The 16,519-nt window shown below is 41.0% G+C and overlaps 1 protein-coding gene, 1 non-coding gene and 1 pseudogene across 4 annotated transcripts; all 3 read right to left on the bottom strand.

Annotated features, from left to right (window-relative positions):
• Positions 1–66: 66 nt before the first annotated feature.
• On the bottom strand, positions 67–1,476 carry LOC104779570 (putative F-box protein PP2-B2). 2 transcript variants are annotated; one of them, XM_010503935.3, is made up of 3 exons: positions 1,077–1,476; positions 733–854; positions 67–642 (listed from the first exon to the last, which is right to left on the bottom strand). In XM_010503935.3, the coding sequence occupies exons 1-3, from the start codon at positions 1,374–1,376 to the stop codon at positions 222–224; spliced, it is 843 nt and encodes a 280-aa protein (XP_010502237.1). In that variant the 5' UTR covers positions 1,377–1,476; the 3' UTR covers positions 67–221. The 2 variants fall into 2 exon arrangements, with proteins under 2 accessions (XP_010502237.1, XP_087365847.1); XM_087509721.1 differs by having other exon boundaries at positions 733–841; positions 1,077–1,463.
• A 629-nt stretch (positions 1,477–2,105) lies between these two features.
• Positions 2,106–16,216, bottom strand: LOC104783465 (putative F-box protein PP2-B6; annotated as a pseudogene). Its single transcript, XR_015596400.1, has 5 exons — positions 16,008–16,216; positions 5,222–5,237; positions 3,525–3,651; positions 2,910–3,028; positions 2,106–2,596 (listed from the first exon to the last, which is right to left on the bottom strand). The product of XR_015596400.1 is annotated as a putative F-box protein PP2-B6 (transcript).
• Positions 5,108–5,214, bottom strand: LOC147945216 (small nucleolar RNA R71). The gene has a single exon (XR_015597789.1). It is a non-coding gene; the product is annotated as a small nucleolar RNA R71 (small nucleolar RNA).
• Positions 16,217–16,519: the final 303 nt, after the last annotated feature.

The raw sequence follows: 16,519 nt of genomic DNA on the forward strand, positions 1-16,519 counted from the left end.
CCAATATTTAACTATTCAAAGTCAATAATCCAAGTATGTGTAGAAAAGAAAGCAAAACACAAGTTATTTACTGAAATTTGTTCACGTGAGAATGATGAGCGTTAGAAACAGTACAATCCAAAAACCTTAAAAGATCGAGTTACTGTTAAAACATGTACAACAAAAAAAATTCACTTAAAGCAAATAAACATAAACCGGAATCATCAAAACCAGATAGTACTTTACGGGCTTTTGGCAGGGCGGAATTCGAATCCTTGAATGATCAAACCACGTTTCCAATGTGGAGACTTATTCTCAAGAACAGTTGCCGAAATTTCATCACAACTTGCTTCGTTGAAGAATTCACCAAGCTCAGCTTCCATCCATCCATCCTCCCTCTTGTCTGGTTTCATTACATCTTTCCTTTCTCTTTCTTTCCTTCGATCCGAAGGCCCAACAAAGTATATGAATCTTTGAGAAGATTCTTGTCCCACCAATCCAACTTCAACTTCTACCGGCACATCCCCCAATCCAGGACATCCATTCTTTGTCTTGAAAACAATGTAAACCGAGTAACGTGTCCTAGGAGATAAGTAACGAGTACTTATCCTGCCACGGACCTCAAACCAACATACATTGAGGAGCTCTGGTACTTCTTCAAACCTGCGAGCGAGAGCAACATTTTTTGACATCTTCATGATCATCATCAGATTGAACGATTACAATCGAAATTAATGGGAAAAATGGAGTTACCTAGCTTCAGGAATCGAAATCCATTGCCAAAAATACTGAGGACTACTAACCCATGTGATCCACATCTCCTTTGGCGATAACATAATACACTTTTTCCCACTCGTTTTCTCTAACCAAATGCTCTTTGATTTTCAGAAAAAGGAAAAATAATAATAATAATAATAATTTCAGAAATAAGAACCAGAAATATTAAATGGATGCATGAACTAAAACGTCACAATCTTAATGATATGGAGCACCGACAATTTTATTTTTATTTAATTTTAAAATAATTTAGTTCACAGTTTAATTTTATTTTTGAGTAATTTGTAATAGTAAAAATTAATTTCTTAAATAAACTTAACCTTTTTGCCATCTTCGATTAGAAGAGGATCGTCGCAGAGAGTGAAGTAGAGTTCCTTCTTTGACAAGGAAGCTTGCGATTGAGGAACCAGAGATGAATATTCCGGGGGAAGAAACTTCTCCCATACACTATCGGAATGAACCGCCGATTCAAAAGTTTTCGAAACCGAAGCGGCGACACACGCGTCATGTGGACTAGTAAAAGTGATTATGTGTGAGATGCAATCCTCCGCCAACTCATTGAAAGATGTTGGCCCGTGAACGTTCTCTCCTCCCTCTTCGTCGCTAGATTCACTGCCCATCGGTGCGTTTGTCAAATCGTATATGCTTTTGGAGACTTTAGGCTCGTGAGTTTTTTTTTTCTTTTTTCTTTAGCGAGTATACTTAATAAGCTTGTGAATTACGAGTTTATGATAAGAAACAGAAACATGCTGTCCTGCAAAGCGTCCACGTGCCGTTGTGCGTCCATATTTACGTTGCATTGTTTTTAGACAATCGAGTAGTTCACGCTATATTATATATTTTTATATTTCTACATTTACAATGAATATGATACATTGATACATATAACATATATATAATAAACTTGGTTGCAATCCAAACCATATTGTAAGCTATCAAAACCATAATTAAAACATATAAAACCCACACCCTTTTTGAAAAAAAAAAAAAAGAAGAACATATAAGGTCCACAAAAAGCGTTGTATAAAGGATCCACTTTGACATTCATGCATATACTTTCCTTATTCGGACGTATCTAAGAAAGTTACGTGAGACATTTTAACTCATTCAGAAGCCTGTCACAGTGTTCCCTCATCACCCACAAGATTATGCAGATCCTCTCCTCACACAATAACTGATCCATAAAATAGATGTCTAACTTGTTGATTTTTAACATAAACGTCTTACTCTCCTAATTAATTATCTCCAATACAATTTCACTTTATTCAACTTCACAAACATTACAATCCACACTTTAAATCATGTAAATATAGTCTCTCATTTGTTTGGTCTCTTTCAAAGGTATTAACCCAAAAACATAACAGGCAATATCATCAAATCATTCTTCCACTTCAGGACACCGATATCAATTCAACGATTATTCTTTGGCCGGAATTCAATTCCTTGAATTATCACACCACACTTCCAATTGGGGGAAGTAATGTCTACAATACTCACTTCAATTTCATCAAAACCCGATAATCCTCCTTCATTGAAGAAATCTCCAATCTCTGCCTCCATCCACCCATCTTTCCTCCTTTCTGATTTCATTAGCTCCCTCCTTGGCCACTCTTTGATTATATTCGTAGACTCATCAAAACATATGAAATTTTTTGGTTTTTCTTGTCCTTTAAAACCAACTCCAACTTGTATGGGCAAATCCCGTAAGCCATGACGTCGATACCTTAGCTTGTACACAACGTAAGCTGAGTAATTTGTTCCCGGAGAAAGGATTTTAGTATTCATCCCACCACCCATCTCGAAAGCACATACATTAAGAAGCTCCGATATTTCTTGAAACCTGTATATAGGTTTGTTTCCAATCATATATGTATTAGATGGATAGTCCATTTTATGTTTTATCAATTCAGAAACATAACTACAAATTTATAAATAGTAATTTCATTGTTGTTACATTCAATCGAGATATTTACTTGTGAGATTGTAAGAGCTTAAAATGACAACAACCAAAACAAAAGGCACTATGTAATAACACCACTGTGCTTTCGCATTCCCAAACTATATTAGTATCATTAATGGAGTAAATGCAATGTTACTAACTGAAGTAATTAAAATGAATCATTACAATCAAATTTAAGGAAACAAGGAGTTACCTAGATTCACGAATTGAAATCCATTGCCAATACTCAGGACTTTTGCCCCAAGTGATCCACAGTTCCCTCGCAGCTAGCATCACACATTTCTTCCCACTCGCTTTTTCTAACCAAAAGCTCTTTAATTTTTGGAATTATACATGAATTAGAACTGAATTCCACATTACAAAAAAAGAAAATAAAAAATGAAATCTAAAATATTATATTTTTGATTTACTATGGACTTCCAACTCAAAAGTAATTGATAATAAATGGATTGGTCTAATTTTTATATATTCTTTGATAATTTCTCCAACTACCATGTAGGACTTTCTTTCATTAAATTAAATAATTTTTTCTATTTTATAGTAATTATGTATATTTTTTTTTTAGGTTTATTTCACAAGAGTAAACATTTTAATATGTCTACTATACTACTATTTACCCATGGATTCTTTAAAACAAATATGTGGATTTTAATTCAAATCACATGAATCAAATTCTTGTTGCCATTATTTTCTATTAAAAGTTGACAATTTCTCTATTCATAAGTAGCAATTCGAAGGCGAGAGACACTATATACATGATATTATCATCCTCAAATCATATAAAGTAGCTACGGATGTATAAATATACCTTTTTGCCATCTTCAATAAGAAAATGATCGCAAAGACCGAAATAGAGCTCTTTCTTCGATGAGAAAACTCGCGATGGAGGAGGAACCAAAGATTCATAATCCGCCGGAAGAAACTTCTCCCATACACTCTCGGATCAGAGTAGTGCTAGAGTTTTTAGGATGAGATACACTAGGTGGAGGATCTTAGAATGTAAAGTGTTTAAGCTTTGATTTGTATGATTCCCTTTTGGACTAGTGTTAGAATTATTAGTTTTTCTCTGATCGATTGGAACTAAGTCTTAGACATTTCCGCACTCAAAAGGTGTTCGATGAAATGTCTGACCAACTAGTGCCAGAGACTTATATTCCTAACCTAAGAGATTAGTTGCCTAGGATGTTTGTTGACGTGAATGAACTTGTTTGTCATGCCATGCTTGATCATGTTTCTCTAGCGAGAGCTAGGTTTTGAAGTGGTTGAGTCTGAGTAGCTTCTGTCAAGAGATTAGATTAGCTAAGTCGTGATGTTCATTGTCTATGGATAGTTTGCTTGTGGCGCGTTAAACACTCTGTAGACTAGGAGACTCCACCGACATCAATTACTCCCATCCTTAGGACTTCTTTCTTTCTGATATTTATTACCTTCCTGAGACTATTTCGATTCGTGTTGTTTAGTTCATGCGTAGACTCGTTTCTGTTTTCATTCATTTTCGCTTCTTGTCATACATTCTCGTTTCTAGTTCTAGAACATTTCCGTTTTGCATTCTGATCATTCTAGGGTTGTTAGATAAAAACACTCTCTTTGAATTGGCTTGACTTGTGATACCTTGATTGCATCTTGAGTGATAGTAAAGTTTCCCAACTGGATTGACACCTTAAGTATTACAACTGCATAAGGTTAATTGAACATGCTAGGACATACAAAAATCCTAGTATCAATTTGGCGTCGTTTCCATTTGGGATTCGTTTTGCTACATTTAAGATTTCAAGTTTTGCAAGATTAAGTTCTGTTACACTTATCACTCTGAGTACTGACTTGTTTTGGTTGTCTGTTTGTTTGTTTTGCATCTCAGGAACCTGTTGATTGCGACCTTGCATGCACACCAGATCAAGAGGGCATCATAATCTCCTTCCTGCTATCGACGACATCAATCGATTACAAAGACCACGACAAGTTCGTCAACTCACTGATGATCCCGCACCAATCACTATGGAACAACCGAATGGACCAAATCCGGGACCGCGAAACATTGGTGCTGGGGATGCACCGAACACTCATACTCAGCGTGTGGAATCGTCCCTCCCGCCGTGCAGAACAACAATTTCGAAATCAAGAGTGATCTCATCTCCATGATCCAAGGAAACAAGTTTCACGGGTTGCCTATGGAGGATCCACTCGACCACTTGGACGAGTTCCACCGTCTGTGCAGTCTCACCAAGATCAGCGGCGTGAGTGAGGATGGTTACAAGTTGCGCCTCTTCCCATTCTCCCTGGGAGACAAAGCTCATCAATGGGAGAAAAACCTTCCCAAGGGATCAATCACCACCTAGGATGGTTGCAAGAAAGCATTTTTGGCCAAGTTCTTCTCCTAACTCCAGAACAGCACGTCTCAGGAATGAGATTTCTAGCTTTACTCAGAAAAGCTCTGAATCATTCTGTGAAGCCTGGGAGCGTTTCAAGGGTTACCACAACCAGTGTCCACACCATGGTTTCAGCAACGAGTCACTGCTAAGCACTCTATACCGTGGTGTACTTCCAAAAATTCGCATGCTACTTGACACTGCTTCTAACGGTAATTTCCTTAGCAAAGACGTTGATGAAGGATGGGAACTGGTTGAGAATCTCGCCCAGTCTGATGGCAACTACAATGAAGACTATGACCGCACAGTTCGCGGCGAAGCTGGGTTTGAGGAGAAGTACAAGAGGGACCTTAAGAATGTCAATGACAAGCTTGACCGCCTCTTGCTAAGTCAGCAGCAGCATGTCCATTTCGTAGCTGAGGATGACCCTTTCCAAGTTCAAGATGGGGAGGGTGAGCAGTCTGAGGAGATCAACTATGTCCAGAATCAGGGTGGTTACAACAAGGGCTACAACCCCTATAAGACGAACCCCAATTTGTCTTACCGGAGCACCAATGTTGCAAATCCACAGGATCAGGTGTACCCTCCTCAGCAGCACTAACAAGGTCAGCAAAAATCTTTTGTGCCTTACAATCAGGGATTCATACCCAAACAACAAATCCAGCAAGGTTACCAAGCTCCCTCAGGACCACCTCCAGGATTCCACCCTCAACCAGTTCAACCTGATCAAGAAATGAAGCAAATGATGCAACAACTTCTTCAGGGTTAAGGTAGCGGATCTATGGATATTGCTAAGAAGTTTGCTGACCTTAGACATAGGATGAAATGTTCATACAATGATCTGAATGTCAAATTTGAAGCTCTGAATTCGAAGATAAGATATATGGAAGGCCAATCCGCTTCTAGTTCTGCACCAAAGCCTGGCCAATTCCCAGGGAAGGCTGTTCAAAACCCCAAGAAGTTTGCAAACGCAATTACGCTGAGAAGTGAGAAAACATTGCCTCCCAGGCAAGGAGTTCTAATCGTCACTGAGGACAGTGAGGGATTAGATGGAGAGGATTTTGTTCAAGATGAAGCTCAGATCAAGGAACCTATTGTTTTTGATGACAAACCTGCGAGGTTCATACCTCCACCATACAAGCCTCCTCTACCATTCACAGTGAGGTTCAAGAAGCAGCTTACTGAGAAGTACAAAGCATTGTTCGAAAAACAAGTCAAGGAGATTGAGTTGAAGATGCCATTGATGGATGCATTCGCACTTGTTTCTCACTACCAGAAATTCTTCAAGGACTTAGTGATGGAGAGATCAAAAGAAGTTCAAGGCATGGTGGTACTAAGTCTTGAGTGCAATGCAATCATCCAGAAGAAGATTGTACCCAAGAAGCTCAAAGATCCTGGATATTTCATTCTACCTTGCTCCCTTGGACCTATGTCTTATGACAGGTGCCTATGTGATCTTGGCGCTTCAGTTAATCTGATGCCACTCTCTATTGCTACGAGGTTGGATTTTACAAGGTTCAAGGGTTGCGACATCTCTCTCATCCTTGCAGACAGATCAGTGAGACTTCCAAATAGTATTTTAGAAGACTTACCCGTCAGGATAAGAGACGTGGAAGTGCCAACCGACTTTTTGGTCCTGGAGATGGATGAAGAACCAAAAGATCCGCTGATCTTAGGAAGACCGTTCCTAGCGAATGTTGGAGCCATCATTGATGTCAGAAATGGCAAGATTGATCTTAATCTGGGCGACGACTTCATCATGAAGTTTGACATCAAGGATACTTTGAAGAAGCCGACAATAGGAGGACAAATCATCTACATTGAAGAGATGGATAAGTTGGCTGATGAGTTGTTGGAGGAACTAGCTGAAGAGGACCATCTCAAAACTGCTCTAACCAAGGATGGAGAAGAAGGATTCCTGCATGAGGAGACCACTTGTTACAAAAATCTGCTAGTCTCCCACAGAGAAGCAGCTGGACCAGAGGAGTTCGAGCAGCTATCTGACGCAGAGGAGGCACGTGCAGTTGAGACAGAGACTTCAGGACATGAGATCTCCCACTCGACCGACGTCAAGACCCAACTCGAGACACCGACGTCCCGCTCGATCGAGTCGCACCCCTCCCACTCGACCGTGATCATTCCAGACTCCCATGTTGACGACTGGTCGGAACTGAAAGCTCCAAAGGTAGAACTCAAAACTCTCCCCTCCGGACTCAGGTACGTTTTTCTGGGAACCAATTCTACTTATCCTGTCATAGTGAATGCTAGGTTGAGTGATGATGAATTGAGGTTGCTAGTAACTGAGCTCAAGAAGTATAGAAAGACTATAGGGTATTCATTAGATGATATCAAGGGTATTTCGCGTAGCCTTTGCATGAGGAATTGAGGTTGACAAGGCAAAGATTGAGGTCATGGTTTAGCTTCAACCGCCTAAGACAGTGAAGGACATCAAAAGTTTTCTAGGACATGCTGGGTTTTACAGGAGATTCATCAAAGACTTCTCAAAAATTGCAAGAACATTGACAAGGTTGCTGTGCAAGGAGGTTGAGTTCGAATTTGATGCAGCATGTTTGAAAGCTTTTAGCAAGATCAAAGAGGCCTTGGTTTCGGCACCCATAGTTCAAGCTCCAAATTGGAATCATCCGTTTGAGATTATGTGTGACGCTTCAGACTTCGCAGTTAGAGCAATTCTGGGACAGCGTATTGACAAGAAGCTTCATGTCATCGACTACGCGATCCGCACCTTGGACGAGACTCAAGGAAGATATGCTACCACAGAGAAGGAACTCCTAGCAGTTGTGTTTGCATTCGAAAAATTCAGGAGTTACCTTGTGGGTTCGAAGGTCATAGTGCATACCGACCATGCTGCTCTGAGACACATCTATTCGAAGAAGGATACCAAGTCGAGACTGTTGAGATGGATTCTGCTACTTCAGGAGTTCGACATGGAGATTGTTGACAAGAAAGGCATAGAAAATGGAGTTGCAGACCACCTGTCAAGAATGAGGATTGAAGATGTTGTTCCCATAGATGATTCAATGCCTGAGGAACAACTACTGGTCGCCCAGGTTTGTGAGCAGATGCATGACACAGAGCTTGACAACCTCAGAATCAGATGCATGGCGATCACTTCTGAGACTGCACCATGGTATGCAGATGTCGTGAATTACAAAGTCTGTGGAGAAGTTCCTGATGACATGGATCCTTACAGGAAGAAGAAGCTTTTCAGAGAGGTCAACCACTACTTCTGGGATGAACCCTATCTGTACAAGAGGGGTTCTGACGGTCTGTTCAGAAGATGCATAGCAGAAGGGGAAGTGCAGGGAGTGCTTGAACACTGTCATGGCTCCACCTATGGAGGTCACTTCGCCACATTCAAGACAGCCCAAAAGGTTCTTCAAGCAGGTCTCTGGTGGCCAACCTTGTTCAAAGATGCTCACAGCTTCATCACCAAGTGTGACGCTTGTCAGAGGATGGGCAACATCACAAGGAGGAACGAGATGCCCCAGAATTCGATCTTGGAAGTGGAGATATTTGATGTTTGGGGTATAGACTTCATGGGACCTTTCAACCCTCCATCAAATGGTAATGTCTATATTTTGGTGGCAGTTGATTATGTATCTAAGTGGGTTGAAGCCATTGTCAGTCCTACCAATGATCACAAGGTTGTTCTGAAGCTGTTCAAAAGTATAATTTTTCCAAGGTATGGGATACCCAGAGCGGTGATCAGTGATGGTGGAACTCACTTCATCAACAAGGTGTTTGAGAGTATGCTGAGAAAGTATGGGGTCAAGCACAAGGTGTCTACTGCGTATCACCCTCAGACCAGCGGACATGTTGAATTCTCGAATAAGCAGATCAAGGGTATCCTAGCAAGGATTGTTGGAGTTTCAAAGAAAGATTGGTCTTTCAAGTTGGATGAGACTCTCTGGGCGTACAGAACAGCATTCAAGACGCCAATAGGCAGAACACCTTTTCAGCTGGTATATGGTAAAGCATGTCATCTCCCTGTAGAGGTTGAGTACAAGGCGCTTTGGGCTATCAAGTTGCTGAACTTAGATATTGATACAGCTCAAGCTAAGAGGACTCTTGATCTACATGAGTTGGACGAAATCAGACTTGATGCCTATGACAGCTCAAAGATCTATAAAGAAAGAACCAAGAATTTTCATGATAAGAAAATTGTTGTCAAGGAGCTCAAGGCTGGAGATCAGGTTTTGCTTTTCAACTCCAAACTTAAGTTATTTCCTGGAAAGCTTAAGTCTAGGTGGTCTGGACCTTTTGACGTCAAGGAAGTTCTGCCATACGGAGCCATAACTCTTCTGAACAAGGATGGCAGCGAGTTCACTGTAAATGGTCAGAGAGTCAAGAAATATTTAGCTGATAAAGTCCGTCCAGAGGGGTCTTCTGTGCTCCTCTATGAACTCTCAAAAGCCTAAAAAACTGAAAAGTCAAGCTAGGGACTTTAAACAAGCTCACTTGGGAGGAAGTCCCAAAGCTATCACTGTAAATATTTTTTAGGATCCTTGTGTTTTTAATTTTTATTTTTTGTTTTCTTGTTTTCAGAAATCTACAGAAAGGAGTATAAGCAACACAGATAGGAAATACATTGAAAAGAAAGGTAGAAAGAAAAGTGAAGTGAGGTTGCAAAAAAAAAAAAAAAAAAAAAAAAAAATTAAAATGCAACCACTCCTCTCCACTCGATTTTTCACCCACAAAATTACTTCCCTTTTCATTTCCCCCACCCACGTGAACTCTCTCACACATCACCTCAATCTCTCCCTTTCTTGTTCCCTCTTAGAAGACACATCACCTTTGTGTCCTCTCTTCCTACATCACCCCATTACCACTCTCTCTTTCTCCCCCTTACACAACACCTTCATACTCTCTTTATTTATTAATTACTCCCTTCATTCTCACTCCCATCAACCAAAACAAATCGATTACTCCCTCATCTTTCTTCCTCCAACTTGTTCGAGTTCACAAAGCTTACCAGAGGAGTCCTGCAATTCATTCATCAGCGATTCAACCGAAGTCCTTTGCTCAGTCCGAGACCTGTTGCCACTCGACCCGCCGGAATAACCCCCTCGAGTAGACTTGGTCCGACTCGATCGAGCCATTTTCCACCACCACTGTCGAAGCTGCTCACTTCTCTCTTGCTCGACTCAACCGAGCTGTGACTCGCCGGATCTCTTGTACTTTGGTCATTGTCGTGAAGTTCTTGTTTCGGCAAGTTGTTCACCGTCTCTCTCGATCCACCCTCACAGACCCCCATCAAGCCAAACCCGGCTCGATTGACCATCGCGGAGCTGCCAACCGAGACATCCTTCATAGATTCGTTGTGTTTAGCTGCTCTCAAGACCAACGACGCTGCAACTTGTGCGACTCAGTCTCAAGCTGTTTCTCCTAAAGTAACTTGACCAGAACACTCTCAAAGTTTCACTCGACTCGATCCGTGCTTTGCTCGACTCGAACGAGGAAAAACTTTCGAACTCGACCTGCACAACTCGATCGACCATCCTGGGTAAGCTCCCTAACACAAAAACTGCGACTCGATCGACGACGACTTAGAGCTGCTCCCGGAACCAACATTCTCTTCGACTCGATCTGAAGTCCTAGAGCACCCGCTGAAGCAGCCTCTTTATTTTACTTGATCGAGAAACGAGGTTCCGACTCGACCCACCTGACTCGACCAACGCTCGATTTGACAAACATTGTTACTTCAAACACCTTAGCTCTCTCATTGATTTTTGTGATTTGTATTATTGCCTCGTCATTAACCTACTAATCTTTGATTTTGAGTTTGAATTGTCTCAGTTTTACAATGTCTGACAATTTTTGGGATGAGATGTATGAGAAGTATGGTTGTGCGGTACCAGGACGTGTTGTTACTTCTAATCCACCTACGCAAGGCGCTGACTCAAGCAGAGCAGTAAAACGATCTAGTAAAGACAAAGCTCGTGGCAAGAAGCCTGTGCAACAGAGAGATGAGGGTAGCGATTATGAGATGGAGCAGGCTCGTGAGAGTGCATCATCAAGGAAATATGTCAAGAAGAAGTCTAAATCGAAGCTATCTGCCCAGGAGTACTATGATTTGTTTCAGCAACATGAATTTATGGGAACACGATATCCTCACAGTCAAACCATAAAGGACCTCGGTATAGCAGAAGATGTTGAATATCTTTTCGGCGAATGCAGCCTGAGCAGACTTATGAACACGCCAAAAAACGCTTACAGAGAGGAAACCATACAGCTTCTAAGCTCCTTGCAAGTTCACCATTTTGCAGATGCACCTGAGATGGAGTCGGATGGCAGTTTAGGCTATTTCACGTTTATGATACATGGTCGGACTTACAGCCTTACTGTGAGGCAGATTGAGGAAGTGTTTGGATTCACTAGTGGGACTGGCACTGCCGCAGAAATCGACAGGGAAGAGGCGTCGTCATTATGGGCTTCGATTAGCACTGAGCAGCACTTCAACGCCTCAAGGTCGGAAGGGACGCTAATAAGAAGCCCAGTGTTGAGATACTTCCACAGGGCTATTTCGAACGTCTTCTATGTGAAGGAAATCACTGGCCTTGTCACCAAGGCAGAGCTTGACATGTTGGATTTGGCACTCAAGGACCCGCTAAAGAAGACTACAGGGGGTGTTATGCTTAGAGGTGACGCATGAGACACATCGTTCGCTTTTTTCCTGTTGAACCATCTGCAGACTTACAAGACGTGGGTGGTGAGACTGAACAAAACTCATTCACCCGGAGTTATGTGTATGGGAGGGGTTGTGACATGGATATTAGAAGCAGAAGGCGTCCCTCTCCCTTCAAACTCGTTTCCTCCGCGCTGGATGGATATGTACCACCTGAAACAGATTCACACTTTAGACTGGGAAAACAAGCATGGAAAGTTTGTCTACAAATTCGTTCACCCAGAGGTGGAAGAAGCAAGGATCCTTCTTCCTTGTGCGAGTCTAACAACGATCCTGAATGGTGAGAACATTGAGTTTATCCCTGATAGAAGCGTTTTGTATGTTGAGGAAGAAGATCAGCGATGGAGATCTCTGCAGAAGAAGACAACCCGATGGAGGAGGATTCAGAAGACTATCGCCCTGAGAGGTATCACTTTGACGAGTACACAGTACCGAGACTAGGAAAGGGTGTTAGGTAGGCTCATGAACGTCTCAACAAGCTTCAGAAATGGGGCAAGGCGAGGGACAAGATACTCAGTAGTTTCAAGAAAACTTTTATGAACTTCATGAGTAAATTCAGTTGTTCAACATTCACTGTCGCCATCCCAATGCCTTCCCAAGATGGCATGCCAGTACAGGGACGCTCGTCTACACGTCTTGAGCCAACTCGCCGAGCACAACCATCTCCAGCACGCCGGTCTGCTTACACACCACGAACGCAGCAACCCTCTCCAGCTCGACCACGAAATTCCCCTCATGAGCCCCGGGAGAGAGCGAGAAAGTCGTTGAAGAAAGCCAAGAAGGGACCTTCATCAAGTCGTCCAGCTGAACATCAACAAGGCGGTCCTTCTGAGCACTTACCTGAACCAGTGGTTGAACAGCAGAACGAGTCTCAGATCGAATACCAGACCAGGCCAGCGACTGAGCAGCAGAATGAGCCTCAAGGTGACCACCCACATATGGAGGATGTTGTGCTATTATCGGATCATGGTGAGTCTCGCGTCGACGACATGCAGTGCGATGGACAACAGAACGTTCATCTGAACACGCAAGTGATTGATGAGCAAGTCGACCAACCAGCTGAGGCCACTTCTGCGGACCCTGAACAAGGCGAAGGACAAAGTCAATACCACGATCCTCCTTGGGCTAGCACCAACTCCTTCTTCTACTACTGAGGTACTCCTACGGTTCCTTTGTATATACCATTTCATTCACGCATTGTTTGTGTTGTGATTCTTAAATCCTTCTGCAAATTTTTCTTACACAGGAGAATGTATAATTTAAGTTTGGGGGAGGGTTTGAGATGATGTATCTGATGACGTTTTCTATGATTCTTATTTCAAATTTTTGCATCATATCATGTTTGAGTATGCATTCATCTATTTGCATTGAAAAACCATAAAAATTTGAAAAATTTTCGAAAATTTTCACAAAAAAAAAAGTGTTCATGTAATTTGCATTTGCATATTAGGATTGAGTCTAGTGTTATTCATATAAAGCTGTTGCATTAAGCATAGGGGTTGATGATGATTATAACCTTGTTAACATGCTGAATTCAATAAGATAGGATCAAGGCCCTTGTTATTAGTTCTTTGATGCATGTTGATTGAACTTGAAATGTAAGACTGAACCAGACTTTGAATTCTCGAAATTGCATTCTAGTCTTGATTGAAGCATGTTTTGAATTGACATCATTCCCTATCTATATGAACATAATCCTGACTTGCAATTATCTTGTTATGCATTGAAGTTGAACTCATGGATATTTGGATTATCTTTCTCCCATCTTTGGAACAGTTTCCCGCATCCTTAACCAACCGTTCTTTCAAACCAATTGTATTCTTAAGTGTGAGGCCTTTTCCGAGTTGAGCTTGTTAGAAAGTGTTAGATTTTAGCCGACAAGAGTAGGATCCTGTGTAGTTCTAGTTCGCATTTTCCAAACTAGTAGGACTAGGTGAGAACTCGAATTTGGGTTTTGGGATTGGATTTGTGCTGAAAAGAGAAAAAGTAAAAGAGAAAGAAGAAGGGTAAAGAGTCTCTAGGAGGAGAATGTGTTTTCAAGTTTTACAAGTCTAGTAACGGATGTGGGTTGTGCAATGTAAAAGTGTTATTGGTTCTGTGCATAGAAAGAAAAATTCAAACAAACAAAACGCTAAAGAAGTCTAGCGTTCTAAGAAGAAAAGAAAGAGAACCATAGTTATAAAAAAGTTTCCTATCCGCTAGATTGATATGAAATAACCTCCTCCTAAGGCTAAGTAAAAAGAATGAGAGAATGAGTTTAAAAAGAGAGACCGATGAAGGGTAGAGATAGGACCAACTTCTGGGTTAGAAAGTTAGAGCTAAGTTTCCTTGGGACCTTTGGGTAAACGGGACACTGCTCTTGTATGTATCATCAGTTGGTTTCAACCTTTAGCCTTCTCTTCAGCTCAACTCATTTTTGCGAGAGAACCCTGTTCTATATTGTTAAAACCACTTGCAGAGGAGACCATTTTTGTCTCTACCCTTTCACCCCAGCTAAATGAGTTTGATGACATTGCTTAGCTTGATTCATGGTTCTTTGTTAATGAATGTTAAAGGGAATGATAGAAATGATAGCATGTGTAGATTAAGGTTCGGAATCTTTTCATGTTGTGATGAGCTTGTCTAAAGTTTTTAAATAGAGTTCCTTCACCATGCATCATATAACTAAAAACAAGGACCTTGATTCTAAATACTCTATTCAGCATGTTTTAGGTTCTGAGACCCCATCTTCAAACCTCTCTTCCTTACTTTGTTCTTGATCGTTTGCTTGAGGGCAAGCAAAGAATAAGCTTGGGGGAGTTGATATGTGTATATTTTACACTCTTTCATCATGCATTTCCCATTCATTATGTTCTCTAAACTCATTGTTTTGCATTGTTTTTGGTCTCGTTTGCATAATATGCATATCTAGGTAGTCTTTGCATTGTTCTTGCATGCATCTTGCATATTGGAGTTGCTTCAGGTGTTTTAGGAGATGTCCAAACCATCAAAAGCAAACAAGGAGCAGGAAAGCAGTCCGACTCCGACTCGATCGATCGATCAAGCTTCCTGGACTCCGACTCGATCGACACTCCCACGATGCGACTCGATCGACGCTCTTAAACCGACATCCTGGTTTTGTTCTGAAGACGCGTCCGAGAAGGGTTCCCGAACCGACGTTCTATATTGTCGTTTTACGTTTTAGGGATTTCCATGTTTTACTATAAATACGTTTTGTTAAGTTTTTACTCAGACAACTTAGCTTTTATCTCGTTTTCTTTTCTAAGGTTTGACCAAGCCACCAAAAAACGTTCTGAGACTTGTAATCCGACATCTCAAAGTTTATTCAATTTTTGCACTTGATTTCTTCTACAAAGTTGTTCTTCTCATTTATATCTATATTACTATGCATGATTCAATGTTTTGTGGATTTGTATCTTTGGTGATGATTTCCGGATCTGAGTAGTGTTAGAGTTCTTGGGGATGGGATAGACTAGGTGGAGGATCTTAGGATGTAGGGTGTTTAAGCTTTGATTTGTATGATTCCCTTCTGGACTAGTGTTAGAATTATTAGTTTCTCTCTGATCAATTGGAACTAAGTCTTAGACATTTCCGCACCCAAAAAGTGTTCGATGAAATGTCTGACCAACTAGTGCCAGAGACTTACATTCCTAGCCTAAGAGATTAGTTGTCTAGGATGTTTGTTGACGTGAATGAACTTGTTTGTCATGCCATGCTTGATCATGTTTCTCTAGCGAGAGCTAGGTTTGGAAGTGGTTGAATCTGAGTAGCTTCTGTCAAGAGATTGGATTAGCTAAGTCGTGATGTTCATTGTCTAGGGATAGTTTGCTTGTGACGCGTTAAACACTCTGTAGACTAGGAGACTCCACCGACATCAATTACTCCTATCCTTAGGACTTCTTTCTTTCTGATTTTTATTACCTTCCTGAGACTATTTCGATTTGTGTTGTTTAGTTCATGCTTAGACTCGTTTATGTTTTCATTCATATCTCTTCTTGTCATACATTCTCGTTTCTAGTTCTAGAACTCATTTCCGTTTTGCATTCTGATCATTCTAGGATTGTTAGATAAAAACACTCTCTTTGAATTGGCTTGACTTGTGATACCTTGATTGTATCTTAATTGATAGTAAAGTTTCCCAACTGGATTGACACCTTAAATATTACAACTGCATAAAGTTAATTGAACCTGCTAGGACATACAAAACTCCTAGTATCACGGAATTCAAAGGTTTTTGAAACCGAAGATGCACGCGTCCCTTGGACTTGTAAAAGAGATTATGTTGGAGATGCAATCTTCTGGAAAGACATCGAAAAGTGATGATGACCCCAGAACGATCACTCCTCCACCGTGCTTTTGCCCTATCGACGAAGAACCGGGAACATCTCCACCTTTGCCTCTTGAGTCAACGCCGTGTTTTTGTCCCATTTTTGCTTCTATCTTTTATAATGTTTCTTCGTCTAGAAGCTAAAGAATATAAAGAATCGTCAAAAGTCATCTCCTGCTGCTAATATTCATAAAGAAAGACTCGTTTGAAGTCGTCGTCCACAGTTATTTATGGAACTGCCCTTCCTCACCTACCTCCACAGAACGTATATATAATGGAGATTGGAGAAGTTCTAGTATATCGAGTGCAACATATTTTTTCTTTGGTGTGATCGAGTGCAACATATTTTTGTAATCAGCTAGTACGTAAACAATACCATTATACCTTTTCTATTAAAATTAAAA

Source organism: Camelina sativa, chromosome 4, assembly GCF_030686135.1.
Source record: "Camelina sativa cultivar CO46 ecotype springtype chromosome 4, ASM3068613v1".
Lineage (NCBI taxonomy): Eukaryota > Viridiplantae > Streptophyta > Magnoliopsida > Brassicales > Brassicaceae > Camelina > Camelina sativa.

Bases quoted from the DNA above. Each gene is read 5' to 3' on its own strand.
- LOC104779570 (XM_010503935.3), bottom strand. From the start codon at position 1,376: ATGGGCAGTGAATCTAGCGACGAAGAGGGAGGAGAGAACGTTCACGGG. The intron at 855-1,076 runs GTTAAGTTTATT...TGAAAATCAAAG, and splicing joins TAATCGAAGATGGCAAAAAG to AGCATTTGGTTAGAGAAAAC. The intron at 643-732 runs GTAACTCCATTT...TCTCGCTCGCAG, and splicing joins ATTTCGATTCCTGAAGCTAG to GTTTGAAGAAGTACCAGAGC.